At 45.0% G+C, this 17,126-nt stretch overlaps 1 protein-coding gene across 1 annotated transcript; it reads left to right on the top strand.

Annotated features, from left to right (window-relative positions):
- Window positions 1-2,160: 2,160 nt before the first annotated feature.
- LOC110302645 (RNA polymerase-associated protein LEO1-like) lies at window positions 2,161-14,742 on the top strand. The gene is made up of 9 exons (XM_021173440.2): window positions 2,161-2,422; window positions 2,961-3,136; window positions 3,482-3,566; window positions 6,212-6,306; window positions 7,772-7,906; window positions 9,780-9,912; window positions 11,667-11,883; window positions 13,296-13,394; window positions 14,437-14,742. Exons 1-9 carry the CDS (start codon window positions 2,342-2,344, stop codon window positions 14,487-14,489), a joined length of 1,074 nt encoding a protein of 357 aa, XP_021029099.2. The 5' UTR covers window positions 2,161-2,341; the 3' UTR covers window positions 14,490-14,742.
- Window positions 14,743-17,126: the final 2,384 nt, after the last annotated feature.

Below are 17,126 nucleotides of genomic sequence, written 5' to 3' on the forward strand. Positions count from 1 at the left end.
GTAGCCTAGATTCAGGTATGCTACTATGTCTGCTTTGCCGAAATATTTGAAGGAAGAAAACAATTTAGGAAATGTTAAAATATTTTTACATTTTTTTTTCCTGTAAGGATAAGATACTAGAAAAGTACTTTAAAAAGTCTATCACCGCTCTGCTACGATAGCTGGTTAGGGCTTATATTAAGTATATCCAGCTATCAAAATCCAGTGGAGCCTCTAGATAAAAAGGTTTGTTTGGCTGGGCAGTGGTGGTGCACGCCTTTAATCCCAGCACTTGGGAGGCAGAGGCAGATGGCTTTCTGAGTTTGAGGCCAGCCAGGGCTACACAGAGAAACCCTGTCTCGAAAAACCAATACATACATACATACATACATACATACATACATACATACATAAATAAAGGTTTGTTTGTTATTGTTTTTTCTTGTTTTGAGATAGTTTTTCTGTGTAGCCCTGACTGTCCTGGAATTCCCTCTGTAGACCACACTGGCCTCAAACTCAGAGATCTGCCTACCTCTCCTTACCAGTTCTGGGATTAAAGGTATGTGCTACCATGCCCAATTTTTGAATTTTTATTTTATTATTTATTTAGGCTTTTTAACTACCAGTTTGGTTTCCTTAATAGAGACAGGGTTGTTTTGGTGATTTCTTCTGTAGTAAATTTCGGTGGTTTATAATCATCAGGTAACTGGATTATTTGTATTATCCCCTTGTTATTTTGAGTAGCTACATTTTGTGGTATAGCCCTCTTTTACTCAAGGTATTTGTCATTGTGTCTTCTTGGTCTTTCAGTCGGGCCACTGAGATGGCTCAGTGGCCTAGGATGCTTGGTGCCATGTTTGATGACCTCGGTTTGATTCCCGGAAGCCACACAGTAGAGAGAACTGCCTCCTGCAGGTTGTCCTCTGACTTCCACAACATAAACATGCAAATGAATGCTAAAAACCTTGTATTTAAAATCTAGGCAATGTTTCCGGGCTAGAATTCGGTCTTGCTATATTGGCGAGCTGTTCCGTTAGACTGTTTACTATTTAAGGTTGCTGGTCTTCGTGCGCACAGGTAACTAGTATAAGTATAAAGTGGCTTTGTTCAGTCATGGGCTATAGCATTGCTTTCCAGAGTTGATGGGGGCCTATAGAAGACCTTTTGGAATGGTGGGAACTTTGAGAACATCATTATCTGGTCCGTGGTTATAATGGCAGAGTTTAAAGTCAGAGGGTCTCAGAGGGCCTCATAGCTCCAGCGTCTCCTTTACTAGTCACGTTAATAATCTTTTTAAAGCTGGCTGTTGTAGTTCATCCTCTTGAGTGTGGAGGGCTCAAGTGTCCATGTTACGTATCCTAAGACTGGATGAGGCCATTAGGGATCCTGGAGAATAAAGAGAATGGGGAGAGATACAGGGGATGAGAGGAGAAAGTGTCTTTGTTCCATGTCCAGGCATCCCGGTGCACAACAGCTTAGAACAGCATAGGAATTCTCTCACTCAGATCCTTGCGCTCAGGAACATGGAAATGTCTTAGCTGTGAGGCTCTTGTTCAGGTACTCACAGGGCTGCACTCTCTGAAGGCCTGTCTGTAGCGGAAGGATCTGTTTATACATATCTGTTATACAGGAGCTAGCTTATACAGCTGTTTTTCACTATGCGGGTAGGAGTCCCCACAGGCAGGGTGTGTGTTTTCACATCAAAGCAACCGCTTCCCTCCTAGTGATGAGTGACCCTAGGAAAACAAGCAAGGCAGAGAACCCATGGCATTATTCATAGTGAGGTGATAGTTTGTTGATCCCACAGATAAGCATGACATGACAAACAGGCCATGAGAAAGTGTCACAGCCAGTGGAATCCCTAGAACCAGGGTCTCATGTAGTCCAGGCTAGTCCTAACTCCCTTTCTGCTTCCTAAATGCTGGGCTCACCACCACGCATGGTGTGCACCACCATGCCCAGTTCTGGGAACCCTCTTCAAGATGGCTCTCCTGGTGACACTCAAGGGAGCCTTGCTAAAGGCCAGGCTCGAGGAGCCAGCTCAAGATGGTTTGGTACAGATTTGGTTTGTAAATATTGGGAAAGTGTTGAGGATCTGCACTAAGAACATCAGTGAGGGGGCTAGAGGCAGGGAGGGGGTGCACTTGGTCTTGCAGGAGACCCAAATTCAGTTCCCAGCCCCTGTGGTGGGCAGCTCACAACCACTTGTAATTCCACCTCCAGGGGACCTGACCCCCATCTGACCTGCCCTCAGGTAACACATATCACTCTCCCCCATATACATAATTAAAAATCAAAAATAACTTTAGTTAGACCAATTAGTAATGTATATTCCTTCAACACTGAAGATGACAGTGGGAACATGGATCTGTTTGGAGATATAGATGACATTTCCTCAGAGAGCGATGAGGACCAGCAAGCACCTACTCCAAGACAGCCTGTTGTGAGTACAATCCCCAGTCACAACTGTTCACAGGACTGAAGGCTAAGAGAAAAGATTCTGGGGGTAATGAGTCTCTCATGTTGAGAGGGAGTGTGTTCAGAGAGGACTAATGTGACATTCCCAGCTGATTTAGTCATTTAGGGAAACAATTAGAAGGCACAGGAGGAACCATTAGAATGAGAGCAGTGCCAAACTTGAGGGGTGGGACTATGGGACTGTTACCATGGACACCTTTGATTGAAAAGGTCTTCTTACCCATGCTTATGATGTGCCATGTGAGCAACATTGCTGTTCTTTTCTGATTTTGGGCAGTTACTTAGTAATGATGGGTTGAATTATTTATACTCCTTAATGTCTCCTGCAAAATAGAATAATGGCTATGCCAACAAAATATATTCAGGTTAACATATCTTAATTTCCCCATGAAATTTATTGTTGCTCTTTTTCCTTGTGGGTGTGGTTGGGGTGATGTTTTAGGGAGAGGCTTGGAGGAAGGAGTGGCTGTCCCTAAAGTGTGTGTGACATCACTTCCTTTCAGACCTGTGTCTGCCACTCGCAGAGCACAGCTGGAACCTTTGGAGTGTCTTGGAAACAGCAGCTGGAACGCCGCGTCTTTGAAACCAGAGTGAAAATAGCAGTTCCCAGCATCAACTCGGACTTGGGAAATGAACTGTATTTTGTTAAATTACCCAGGTTTCTCAGGATAGATCCTAAGTAAGAGAACTGACTAAAAGGTTCAAGAGATTGAAAAGTGTAGTTTATCTGTCATGAGCCCATAAGATGACTGAGAACAAGAGAGTGTGAGGCAGTTGTGAGCTGTCATATGGGTGCTGGGAATGGAACCCAGGTTTTCCATGCTCTTAGCCACTGAGCCATCTCTCCAACCCCCCACCCCCACCCCCCAGAAATTTGTTTTAAAAAGAAATTTCAAGGAAATAGTATTGGCATACTTCCTGAAGGTTCTCATGAAGTCACTTTTCAGCAGTGATATATTGTTCTAGAGACGATCAGTTTATAGTCATTCAATCACTAATTATGACTAATATGGCAAAAATTTAGACCATTTGATCCTCAGTATTATGAAGATGAATTTGAAGATGAGAACGTGCTCTGTGAGGAAGACAAAGCTAGGTTAAAATTGAAGGTACTGTGCCATCTTCTGTTCCATTTCCTTGTAGTCCCCCCTCTCCTCAGCCTCCGAGTAGCTGTGGCCACAGGCATGCTCTACCATGCCGGCTGAGTTCTTCCTCACATTGTTTCTTATGTTTAGTTCATGAGTGAGTGCTTTGACTGCATGTGTGTGTATGTGCACCACATCTGTGTCTAGTACCTGCAGAGGTTGGAAGAGGCCATCAAATCCTCTGAAACTGGAATTTGTGGATGGGTGTGAGTCACCCTGTGGATGCTGGGAACCAAGTCTGGATCCTCTGAAAGAGCATCAGGTGCTCTTAATCTTAAGTCATCTCTCCATCCCCTGACTTCTTTTTCCTTTAGACAGTAAACACGGGTGATAATGTGAGACTAGAGCTTAAGAACGTTCCTAACGTTTCCCACTTACTCAACAGACACCGCTAGAACACGTAGGTGAACCGGCTTTCCAGATATCTTTAGGGGAGTAAGCATACACCTGTTCTCCCTCCTTTAGAATTGACACTTTCCTAATGTTTTCAGTTTTTTTGTTTGTTTGTTTGTTTTTTTGGTTTTTTGAGACAGGGTTTCTCTGTGTAGCCCTGGCTGTCCTGGACCTCACTCTGTAGACCAGGCTGGCCTCGAACTCAGAAATCCACCTACCTCTGCCTCCCAAGTGCTGGGATTAAAGGTGTGCACCTACTAGCCCCATCTCAGTTTTTGTTTTTGCTTTTTTTGGAGACAGGGTTTCTCTGTGTAGCCCTGGCTGTCCTGGAACTCACTCTGTAGACCAGGCTGACCTCGAACTCAGAAATCCGCCTGCCTCTGCCCATCTCAGTTTAAGTTTTAACTTAAATTAAACCTATATTATAATATCGGTATAATAAGTAAAGGTGGAAACTGTTGAGACTCATTAGCGTCCCCCAGGATGAACAGTGGAAGGTGTGGCCCCGCCCCACACTCCCTCCCAGGTATGTTCCAGCAACCTCCCACCACATGGAGACTGTGCCCAGCAGCAGACCTTGCCAGTAGGGGATTTCTCTTGAGAATGTTGGGATGACAAAGGACCACCATTGTTCACACACAGAGGGTAACGCTGGCATGGGCTGTTTTTAGTGGTCTCTTTTGACTTGCAGTTCTCGACTTCATGAGATAAATTTGGGCTCAGATTTTAATTTGCTGGTAATTGTTTTACCATTCTTGAACATCATCATCATTCTCATGTGTATCTGTCTGTCTGTCAGTAGATCATGTGTGTGTGTGTGTGTGTGTATCTGCAAAGTCCAGAAGAGAGTATCAGTTTCTCTGGAGCTGGAATTATAGATGGTTGTGAGCTGTCTAATATGGGTGCTGGGAACTGAACCTGGGTCCTCTGAAAAAGCAACAAATGTTCTTAATTGCTAAGTTATCTCTCTAGCTCCTAGTTATTTAGTCTTTAAAAAAAAAAAAACAACTTAAACTGTCATAGAGCTTTTGTCATTAGACTAAGAAACCCTTTTTTCTTAAAACAAAAACCATTTATCTGTGTGTGTAAGAACATGCACGTGTATGTGCACATGGATCAAAAACCAATGGGCAGAAGTTCTCACATCCTATTACATGGATCATGGGGATTCAACTCAGGTAGTCAGGCTTGGCAGCAAGCCCCTTTATCCAGTGAGCCATGGCACTGGCCCCGACACACACATACACACTTTTTTTTTGGAAAAGGAGGAATTTTATTTATTTTCTCATACATTACATCCCCACCCACAGTTTCCCCTCCTTCCACTCTTCCTAGTCCTTCCTCCCAAATTTGCCTCTCTCCAAGATCCACTCTTCCTCCCGGGGATACCAATTGAACAGGGCATAACAAGTTACAATAAGACCAGGCACCAACCCTCATATCAAGGCTGGACAAGGCAACCCAGTAGGGGGAAAAGAGTCTCAAGCACGAAAGAGTCCGCAGCATCCCTACTCCCACTGTTCATAGTCCCCCGAGAACACTGAGCTATACAGCCAGAATGCATATGCAGAGGCCTTAGCTCAGACCGTATGGATCCATGATTATTTGATCAGTTCCTGTGAGCGGCCCACAGTCCTTCCAAGAAATTGTGTGTGTGTGTGCGTGCGTGTACTGAAAACAACTAGGGACCTCATATATGCTAGGCAATTGCTCTAGCACTATGTTACACCCTCAGTTGGTGTGGATTTTGGCAGCCTACCTTGTGTGGACTAACCTCTCTGTTCCTACGGAGCTCTTAGGTGTGGTTTCAGGCAGCGTCCGTCTTAGCCTCCTCCCACTGCTCAGACCTAGGCCTCTGGAAGCGTGCACAGAGTGCCTGGTTAGCTACCACTCCTCCAGACGTCTGTCGTCAATGAGTGGCAGAGCTGCACAGTCAGCCTCTTTCTTTCTTTCTTTGGTTTTTTGAGACAGGGTTTCTCTGTGTAGTCCTGGCTGTCCTGGAACTCACTTTGTAGACCAGGCTGGCCTCTAACTCAGAAAGCCACCTGCCTCTGTCTCCCAAGTGCTGGGACTAAAGGCGTGCGCCATCATACCCAGCTAATCAGCCACTTTCTTATCACCCATCAATTTTTAGTGTATGATTATGCATTATTAGAGGAACAAAGAACATATAGCTAGGTAAATTGGTTGTCTAATACCTTTCTATTTTGAACCAGGTGGAAAATACTATACGCTGGAGGATCTGCCGGGATCAAGAAGGTTTTAAAACTAAAGAAAGCAATGCTCGGATAGTCAAGTGGTCAGATGGAAGGTGAGTGTTAGAACACTTGAGGGAGGCTTGGATACCTTGAAGTGTTCTGTAGGACTTAAGAATTGGGGAAATCTAGGCTGCTGCCTTTACCTAGGAAGCCTGAGAGAGAGAAGCAGTTATGGCCTTACAGCCCGGTAGTGGGAGAGCTTAAGTCTGGCTCGATTCCATCAGCTACAAGGCTCGCCTTTGAGAGATCAGGGCAACTTGAAATAACCTGTGCTGGGAATCAAACCCAGTGCTGCATGTTTGTAAGGCAAGCGTTCTACCAACTGAGCTAGATAGCCTGAGCCCCTAAACTAGGCTACAGATAGCCCGAGACCCTAGCCTGAGCCCCTAAACAGAATTTTTTGTTTTTGTTTTTTTGTTTGTTTGGTTTTTGTTTTTTTTGTTTGTTTTTTGTTTGTTTGTTTTTGTTTTTGTTTCTTTCAAGACAGGGTTTCTCTGTATAGTCCTGGCTGTCCTGGAACTCACTCTGTAGACCAGGCTGGCCTGGAACTCAGAAATCCGCCTGCCTCTGACTCCCAAGTGCTGGGATTAAAGGTCTGCCTCCACCACTGCCCGGCTGAAATATTTTAAAATTCATTTCAGTTTACTAATTTAAAGGTATATATGGGAAGATTTTTATAAGACGATTCTATTATAAGCTAAAAAGTAGATTTTACCACTTTTTACTCTGAACTACATATTAAGTTACTTTTCTATTGCTCTGATAAAAATACCATGTCAGAGACAACTTATAGAAGAGGTTTATTTGGACTTAAAGTTCCAGAGGGATAGGAAGCCATCATGGCAATGGCAGCAGGGATAGTGGCCCTCACCTCTCTCCAGCCATGCAGGAGGCAGAAAGTGTGCTAACTGGCATTGGCAGTGGCTTTGAAACCTCAGAAGCCACGTCCAATGACATACTTTCTCTTAAAGGAAAGGCCTCTCAAAGGCCATACCTCTTACCCCTACCCAAACAGCAGCAATTGGGGACCAAGTACTCAATGGTACCTCTGACCATTTAGGGCAACATTCTCATTTAAACCACCACAAAGAGAAGAGATTTCATTTTTTTTTTTTTTTTAAAGACAGGGTCTCATCTCCTGTAGTAGAGCACACCTTTGATCCTAGCACTGTGGGAGAGAGAGAGGCAGGCTGATCTCTATAAAATAGTGCCCCCCCCATCCCCCGGCTTACACACTCATTTCCAGGCCACCCAAGGCTACACAGTCTCAAACAGACAAACAAAAGACAGGGGTTCACAGCCCATCCTGGCCCAGAGCTCACTTTGTAGCTGATTCTGAGCCTGTGCTATGATCTTTAAGCTCCTGATCCTCTTGCTCCGCCTCCCAAGCGCGAGGATTACAGGCAGACTTTCCCCGTTTGGAAACAGGCTGTGTTTGTTTTCCTATGACTTCTCTGAGGACAGGATCCTGGGCTGTTCACGAAGCATCCTAATACCTGAATTGTTACCCCTTTCCAGCATGTCCCTGCATTTAGGCAAGGAAGTGTATGATATCTACAAAACCCCACTGCAGGACAATCGAAACCACCTGTTTATCCGGGAAGATACTGGTCTCCGTGGTCAGGCCATCTTTCAGTCCAGACTTACCTTTAGGTAACGTTGTTGTTGTTGTTGTTGTTGTTTTCCAGACAGGGTTTCTCTGTGTAGCCCTGGCTGACCTGCAACTCTGTAGACCAGCCTGGCCTCAAACTCAGAGATCTTCCTGCCTCTGTGGGAATAAAGGCGTGTGCTACCACTACTCGGCCCTTTTGGTAACTTTTGACATGCACATACATGCTGCTCCTTGCAGTTAAAGAGCCAAGCAGAGCTGTGCTCGGAAAGCCCGCCCCTTCCCTGACATCATCCCCTAGTGCAGTTCAGCAACAGGCACAGCTGGGTCCAGGATGACAATGTTTTGTTTTTTTTTTTTTTTAAAGATTTATTTATTTATTATATGTAAGTACACTGTAGCTGTCTTCAGACACTCCAGAAGAGGGCGCCAGATCTCGTTACGGATGGTTGTGAGCCACCATGTGGTTGCTGGGATTTGAACTCTGGACCTTCGGAAGAGCAGTCGGGCGCTCTTACCCACTGAGCCATCTCGCCAGCCCCGACAAGTTTTTAAAGATAACTACAGGTTTCTCAGGGAAATAGCTCATGTTACAGACACTTACAAGGGACTGGTGCATGGCCTGTCGCTGGTCAGTGCTCCTGGGAAAGGCTTACCACCATTGTAGCTTGCTGTCTGCTGGGTTCTCACTCTTTAGTGAAACTGACCCAAGAAAGCTAAACTTGTCAACAGAGTGTAGTGCTGAGGTGTGCTTACAACAGGTGTGACCAAAGTGCTGTAGCCTTTGCCCACTCAAGACATGGGCCTGGCTCTGAGGTGGCAGTGGGTGGGTGCTTTGGCCCCTTCTGGACACCTTTCCCTTTAGCCAACTTCCAGAGAGATAGAGAGAGAGAGAGAGAGAGAGAGAGAGAGAGAGAGAGAGAGAGAGACAGAGAGAGAGAGACAGAGACAGAGAGACAGAGAGACAGAGAGACAGAGAGAGATACAGCACTTTCCATTACAGTGGGCACATGCTTCCTTTGAAGATGCTTTGGTATTTTAAAATCAGATTGTGGGCATGGTTGTGCAACTTTGTAAATTAAAAAAAAATTAAAAACCCAATTACATAGGTTATATAGTCTTGAGGATCTCAAGCTCACAGATTTGCAGGCTCGTTAGATATCTAATGTGCGTGTCACAGGGGTATTGTGTTAACTTGGCGCATAAACCTGGCATAGGAAGTGAAGCCCAACCTTTCCATCCTGAAACATGTCTGGTTCTGGGTTTGTTTTTTACCACTTGCTCTGAGTTGCACTGGGGTAAGGTTTCTTTCCTCGGGTCCTTTCTTCACTTCTGGACCCAGTCAGGAGCTGCCTTCCCATGCTCAAGAAGCATTTACTGTGTGTGACAGTCTTGCCACGTAACCCAGGCTGGCTTTGGACTCACGACTCTCCTTCACCTCAAGCTTGCAATCCTCCTGCCTTTGCCTGAGTGGTGGGATTACAGGTTGTTTCCCCGCTGAGATTCACGACTTGGCCTGAGCTGTTGAGGCCCCCTCCTGCCACTGTGGCTCAATTTGGTTTTGAAACAGGATCACACACTTGGCTGCCTACATTTTATTTTTGCTTTTTTTGAGTAGAGGGAGCAACTCAGTTCTCAAAATGTTCCTGTTTGCGCATGCTCCCCTCTTGTGGAATGGAGATTTCATGTTCCTTGTCTGTCATTGTAGTTGGGGGTTTTCTTTGTAAAAGCACTCCATCTGGCCACCTGCCTCTCCTCCTGCAGCCTGAGTCACCCACCCCATTTTCCTGAGCAGTGAACAGATGGACCAGAACTGTAATCCTGCCTGTTTCCTCTGCCTAGTGTGAGGTCATCACTACCCATGGGCAGGTTTGGTGTTTTTGATAAATGTGAGACAGATATTTCATTTCCCGGCAGACCTTACTGTACAGACAGGGCCACATACAAGAAGATGACCCTTTCATTTGGGAACAGAAGTTCAAAGACACAGATCAGAATTCTCCCGATGGCTGATCATGATCCTGAGTGGCTATGCCCAGATTTGATCAAGGTATATTAACTCAGCTTTATATTGGGACCTTTTGTACATTTAGAGCTGTTTTCCTGAAGTTTGAAAAAAAAATTACCCTGTGTGTGTGTGTGTGATGTGTAGAAGTGTGCATCAGAGGACAATTTTTCAGGACTTTGTTATTTCCTTCATTGAGGACTCTGGGGGTTGAATTCAGGTAGTCAGATTAGTGCAGCAAGCTTTGACCCATTGAGACTTCTTGACGGTCCATTATTATTATTATTATCCATTACTATATGGTCCATTATTATTGTTGCTATTTTATTTGTTGTAATCAGTGGGGAACCATCCTACTCTCCTGCCTATAGTTACACTTACCACTACCAATGACTGCAGTGGGATTACAGATAACATCACTCTCATCTCTGTGTGACTCCACAGAAAACCTTCCAACATTAGAAAAAAGTACACAGCCTGGTCTACAAAGTGAGTGCCAGGACAGCCAGGGCTACACAGAGAAACCCTGTCTCGGAAAAAAAAAAAAAAAAAAAAAAAAAAAAAAAAAAAAACTATAGAAAAAAGTACAGCCAAGTTCAGTAGCAGAATGCTTTCTCTCGAGTGGGTACAGCCTTGGATTTGATTCCTGGTATCACAAGAAGTAAAAAGAAAATAAATAAATAGGGGATCTGGCGAGATGGCTCAGCGGTTAAGAGCACTGACTGCTCTTCTGAAGATCCTGAGTTCAAATTCCAGCAACCACAATGGTGGCTCATAACCATCTGTAATGGGATCTGATGCCCTCTTCTGGAGTGTTTGGAGTGTCTGAAGACAGCTACAGTGGACTTACATATAATAAATAAATATTTAAAAAGAAAAAGAAAAGAAAATAGGAAGGAAATAAAAAAGACTGTAGAACCCTCTGCCATGTACGACACTGGCTCAGCTAGCTCTTTTAGCTCCTAAGTCTGGCATGCTGAGCAGGTCTAATCGCCTCAGCCTGTTCTGGAAGCTGAGGTATAGTATTTGCATTGAAGGCTACACTAGGAATGTCTGGGAAGCATGGGAGCTTGGTGCAGTCTCAGCAGGTCAGGTGTCTGCAGCTTAGGGAAGAACACAGGTAGCTTCTACTGCCCCAGAGGGGCGTGTCTGAAGGGGCTTCTCCGACTGCTACTTCTGAGCTGTGAGTGACATAATCAGAGATGTACACAGCTCCCAGGTGCACTCTTGCACGTGTACGCATGTGTGCACACACACACACACACACAGAGATCAGGTGCCAGCACTCCTCCCCCATTCCCACTTGTGTGTTGCCTTTACTCCACCAAACCATGTGCTGTGTGGGCTTATAGCCACTCGGGTAGAAGACACTTGGCGTCACACAGCTTTAAAAGTGGGTTTGAATGGGCACAGAATAGCTGGCTCCCTTTTCCCTTTCTCTCCTTCCCCTTTTTGTTGGAAAGACTTTCACCACGTTGCATGCGCTGTTTTTGGTCTTGGACTCCTGGTTTAAGATATCCTCCTGCCTTAGTCTCCACTACCGGTGCATGCTACCACATCCTGCTGAAAGTAGGTCTTTTTTTTTTTAAGTTGAAAATTTGCCTTTTTTAAAAAAGAATTGTTGATTTTATGTATATGAGTAGATTGTAGCTCTCTTCAGACAAACCAAAAGAGGGCATCAGATTCCATTACAGATGGTTGTAAGCCATCACGTGGTTGCTGGGAATTGAACTCAGGACCTCTGAAAGAGCAGCCACTGAGCCATCTCTCCAGCCCCAGCCTTTTTTTTTTTAAAATAGATGCAGAAAAAAGAACTGAGGGTATCTACTCCCCGGAAAGTCCGTCTGCGGAGGAAGAGCCGGATGCAGAGGCAGAAGCAGCAGCAGCGTCCAGGTCGGAGTTCCACCATCCAGAAGCCTAACCATGTTGTCGAAGAGGAGGTGGAGGAAGAAGATGAGGAAGGCAAGGCCTCCAGCGAGGTTACCACTAAAAGCCGTTACCAGGGCGCAGCCAAAAGTAAGTCAGTGCAGCTGCCACACCTCATTGTAGGCAGGGCCTAGTTTCACTCTGGTGAGATCTTCATCTTGCTATTATTATTTCCTTATGACCGTAGAACACACACCCTCTTTCATTTTGCTTTGGTTAGGGACACTCACCATAGAAAAGGTTAATTGAAAGTAAGACTTCTCCAAAGAATACAAAACCTGTTCATAGGAAACACAAAACCCTGGCACCGCCTGAGACAGGAGGCGGCTCCCTGCTCCCTACCAGATTCCTGGCCTGGAACACATGCCGCACTTCCCACATAGGAAACATGACCTGTGGTTATGTAGCCCAGACAGTTGTCCATGCTAATGAGGTATCTAGAGGCCCTGAGGGTTTAGCCAATAAGCTTCCCTTCCCAGATATTCCTTCCTGCAAAAGGTATTTAATCTCTGGTTCACCCTAAAAAGGTGCATCCATTTTCCATGATGAACAATCAATAAACAGTTTGGGATACAAAAAAAAAAAAAAAAAAAAAAAAAAAAAAAAAAAAAAAAAAAGAAGACATAAAACAACGTGGCGTGCACTGTGAAGGGAAATGTATGCATTAGCACAATTAACTCTGTATTTAAACCTTATTATTTTTAAAGCTATTATGAATAACTGGACAGGGTGGTGTGCAAGCTCACCATCAACACTATGGAGGCTGAGGCAGGAGATTTTGAGTTTGAGGCTAGCCTGGGCTGCTACTTAATAAGTTCTAGGCAAGCCAGGGTAGACTGTCTCAAAAACAAAATAAAGCAGAAGAAATAAAACAAAACCCTAAAACCAACAATTGAAACCCACACTGCTATGTGTTTCTCAGGCTTCGGGGCACTTAAAGCTCAACCCGAGAATGTCTCAAGCTGCCATTCAGTTCATGTGGAAGACTAAATAAAAAAGGAGAGGCCTGGAGAGATGGCTTAACAGTTAAGAATACTGGCTTGTGGTTTTTTTCCTGTATAAACCCCCTTCACTTAGACCTGGGGGCTCACTCTCTTTCCTGTTCATTCCATCAGGAAGGTTGGTGGCCCAAGCTCTAGCTTGAATAAAAACCCTCATGTGATTACAGTGGGTTGTGGTTTCTGGTGGTCTCTGTGGGGTTTTCACAGTCTGGGCACAGCAGCAGGAACTCATATAGCAATCAAGACAGAGCTGGCTTTCACTCAAGGAAGGAAGTACCAATTGCAGGGAGCAAATCCTGATGGCGTGATCGCATCCTGCCTGAGATAGTACCACATCTGTACAGAAAGCTCCACAGCCGTTCTAATGGCTGTGGCCCTCTATAGTGTGCTAGAAAATAGTAGGGAAGGCAGACAAGGGTTACTCAGGGGCGAACATGGAAATTACAACTCAAGGTGGCTGCAGCCCGGGCAACCCCGTTCCTAAAGTCCTTTTGCTTTCAGAGAACCAAGCCATGTCTTCTTCAGATTGCAATCATGAGGGACCAGGGGAAGAAAAAGCCAGAGGATTACTCAAAGCAAAGAGATTCAGGAGTGACCGAGGTAGGTAAGCTACGATTACTCAATTCTAGGGTGGCCTTGTGTCCATGAGCCAGCTCCGTAGTTCACTGACACCCAGTGAGATGATGCCTGGCAGGGGTGGGTCCTGCGAGGCCACACAGACCCTGAAGAACGAAGAGAAGCTTTGCACAGGTGTGACAAGAGTGAGGCTTTCCAGCTCTACAGAGAGTACAGGCAGGACACAGGGCCCGAGACATCACCGTTCATCTAGAGACTGGCAGGCACTCAGTGTGGGTAGACAGGTGCCTGACATTTGGATAGAACAGCAAGCGAAGGCTGCTTCAGTCTGTGCTATTTCCCATGGATTCCTTGTTTCCCTTTCTCTTGTAAGATCACAGAGCAAAGACACTTTAAGTCATAATTATGTAAGGGTTCCTATGTTGTCACTCCTGGGACATACTAAGTCATTGTCTTCCTAGCATTTAGCATGCCCTGCGTTCCAGAGGGGGGATAAGCTTCACAGCTGCATTAATGTTTAAGTAGTGTTGTCAATTCATTTTTATGTGTGTATACAGATGTAAATAATTTTAAAACATACATAAGCATTCTGAAAATTCAGTCTTTTAAGATTTTTTTTTAATTTATGAGTGTTTTCCTTGCATGTATACCACATGCACGCAGCGCCTGTGGTCCAGAAAACAATGATGGAACCTTCCCTACCCCAAATAGAGGGACAGGTGGTTATGAGCCACCATGTGGGTACCGGGAACCGGACCTGAGGCCTCTCAAAAGAACCATCTCTTCAGCCTCTAAAATCAGACTTTAAAACACCGAATTTATAGAAGCATTTAAAGAAAATAATGTACTTCAAGTAATGTGATAGAAATGCCACACTGAATGAAGTGTCCCTCCTACCATGACGGCCACCCAGGGCAGCCAGGTCCCAGGGGTCTGTCTTCCCAGGTGTTGTGACCTGAACACAGGTCTCTGGCAGATTTCTCCCATCAGTTCAGAACTAGTGTGGACAAAGCTTCGAGGAATGCCTCCCACTGAATTCTATAACCCGTGCTTCATGTCTCTCCAGGAGACAAACCCTCCAGAAGAAGACAAAGAAGAAAGAGGAGAGCTGAGCTGTAGCTCTGCACTGGTGTCCAGCACAGTCGAGTTGTTAGACCCCTGTTTGTGCTGGGACTGAATCTCGGGCTTGGTGTGTGCTGAACTGCTTCCTACTACTTAGGTACATCCCTAGCCCATCAAATCTATCCAAGACAGAACAATCCCTTTGACCTACATGAAACAGTGAGATGGGCTATGCAGAAAACCCCTAGATTCCATTTTCATTTCATGTATGTATGTATGCATGTATTATGCATCTTTTGTTTTGTTTTGAAATGAGCTCTCACCATGTAGCCCTGGCTGGCCTGGAATTCACTAGATCTACCTGTCTCTACCTCCAGATGGCTGGGATTAACTGTGTGCGGCCCCACCCCCATCCCCTTTATTCTTTTATAACACTATTTTGTGGTTGTCTAGTAAAAGCATTTTGGCCACTACTAGCTCTAGAAAGCATTCAGACTTATCTAGAATACCCAGAGGTCCTTAACTTCAGTTTCAGGCTCAGGGCTCCTGTACATTGTGCCGATCTGGAGCCTCTGATAGATCCATGAACCTCTAGGCTAGCTCTACAGACCATGAAAGGAAGCTTAACATTTGAAGGGCAAAACTGTTCGGCAGTTTGGCATTACAGGTGGTTTAGCCATGCAGACTTCATCCCTGGGCTCTGCAATTTTAACTGGGATGCTTCAGGGAACACTCAGGGAGCACTGATCAGGCCCCGCCCATAGCACTCTCTGGCCTCTCGGCCTCTCACGATCAGGAGAGCTGCACCTTGGGCTGCATGAGTTTTCATGACTCACCATCCCCAGGAGGATAAACACGGCCATTTTTATTTATAAAACAGTGATTTCAGCCAGGTCTGGCTGACTTACAGCTCAGGCTTAATTGCAGCATTTGAAAGATTGAGGCAGGAGGACTACTTTGAGTCTGAGGCCAGCCTGGGGCCGTTAGTAATGTACTTCAAGTTGATTACTGAATGTACTTGAACCAAAAATAATTTCATATGGTCCAATTTACACACACTCTTGTCTGTCCATAAAACTAAATTGGCGTATACAAAAGACATGATTTGCAGTAAGGCAAAGGACATTGGGCGTTAGTCACCCCACCCCCCACCCTCAGAGTCAGTGAAACATGTTATGGACAGACCCAACTGCACACTGATACAAAGATGGCCTACTACTGACCATTTTGCATGGTTCAACCCTGGCAGTACAGGCTACAAATTGGGTGGCTCCAACAGACTTAATGCCTCACATCCTAACACCAAGGCTTAGTCCTAGTGAGGGCTTACAGATGGCCAGCTACCTTCTTGCTGGTCCTAAACCATGAGTTCTAGGATGAGAGTCCCACTTTGGGGACCTTGTATATTCTCACTTGCCTTCCAGATGTCCATCTCCAAATCCCACCACTACTCCCAGTCGGGGCTTCAGCACAGGAATTTGGGGAGGATAAAAATAGAGTCCATAAGGCAGGAAAGAGCATCTCAGGGGAATGAATAAGCTTTATCTTTTACTAATAAGTCAGCTTAGCATACAAAGCAGGGTTTCCCAGTGGCATCTTCATACACATGCTATACTCTGTTCCCATTCACTCTCCTCCCCACAGCAAGCTTGTTTCTGAAGGAGGAGGCATAAGGAGTGAATGTCAGGTCCTAAAACTAAAGAGATTAAAAAAAAAGTCTGAATATAGGATATTTGATGAACTTTATAAAGCTACTTGTTTCAGTATACAATGTTTAAATGCCTATGGTCTAGTCTTCAAAAGACACTTTATTGTGTTATAAGCTGTGCGGATAATACTTGTTATTTAAATGTCAGAAAATTAATTGCTTTTCTACTTATAAAACATTTCGAGTGTTTCGATATGTTAGTACAAGAAAAACTTTAATACTTGACTTCAAAGGACAGAGAAATATACAGGGCCATAAAGGTCTGTTCAGGCGTCAAACAAAACCAAGACAAATGTAACTCATGAATAAGACTGAGACAAATAAAGTGGGTATGTGGAATTGCAAGGGCTTTAAGTGTGTGCATTCTTTCTCTTGATCTGCCTTCCAAAGGCCCATCTTTAAATCCCACCACCCCTGCATACTGGGGCTACAGCATGAGGATTTGGGGAGGACACAATGACTGATAGGAAAGAGTAGCTCGGCGGAATCAACAAGCTGGTCGTTTTAAAAGAGTACGGCAAGGTTTTAGGTTAGCACACAAGGCAATGGGAAAGCTCAGACTGCATGCTGGGATTCCACCCCAGCCAGGGTAATGCTTTGGAATCAGGAAGTCCTAAGCACACAAAACTACTAAATAAAAAAGGTATTGCTCAGCTGGGCAAAGCTATGCTTGTCTGAAGTCCCAGCTGCTCAGGACGGAGAGCTCTCAGAATTATCTCCAACCAGGAAAAACCAGCAGCTAGGAGGAGCAACGGGGGAGGGGGGGAGGGGAGGGGGACAGTGGGAGGAGCAGCAGGTGCCTCTCATAGAGTTCCCCAGAAGGCCAATCATAAACTGTCTTCAACTGGGCAGAATCGCGTTCCTGCCAGAGCACAAGACAAATCACAGTCAGCTGCAGTGGACAATCCGAAGCAGCCCCATATCCCACACCTTACTCTTTTAAAAATTCTTATTTATTTATTTTATGTATGTGAGTACACTGCTGC

The sequence above is a fragment of the Mus caroli genome, chromosome 9, assembly GCF_900094665.2.
Source record: "Mus caroli chromosome 9, CAROLI_EIJ_v1.1, whole genome shotgun sequence".
Taxonomy (NCBI): Eukaryota; Metazoa; Chordata; class Mammalia; order Rodentia; family Muridae; genus Mus; species Mus caroli.

Bases quoted from the DNA above. Each gene is read 5' to 3' on its own strand.
- LOC110302645 (XM_021173440.2), top strand. From the start codon at position 2,342: ATGGATCTGTTTGGAGATATAGATGACATTTCCTCAGAGAGCGATGAG. The intron at 2,423-2,960 runs GTGAGTACAATC...ACTTCCTTTCAG, and splicing joins CTACTCCAAGACAGCCTGTT to ACCTGTGTCTGCCACTCGCA. The intron at 3,567-6,211 runs GTACTGTGCCAT...ATTTTGAACCAG, and splicing joins AAGCTAGGTTAAAATTGAAG to GTGGAAAATACTATACGCTG.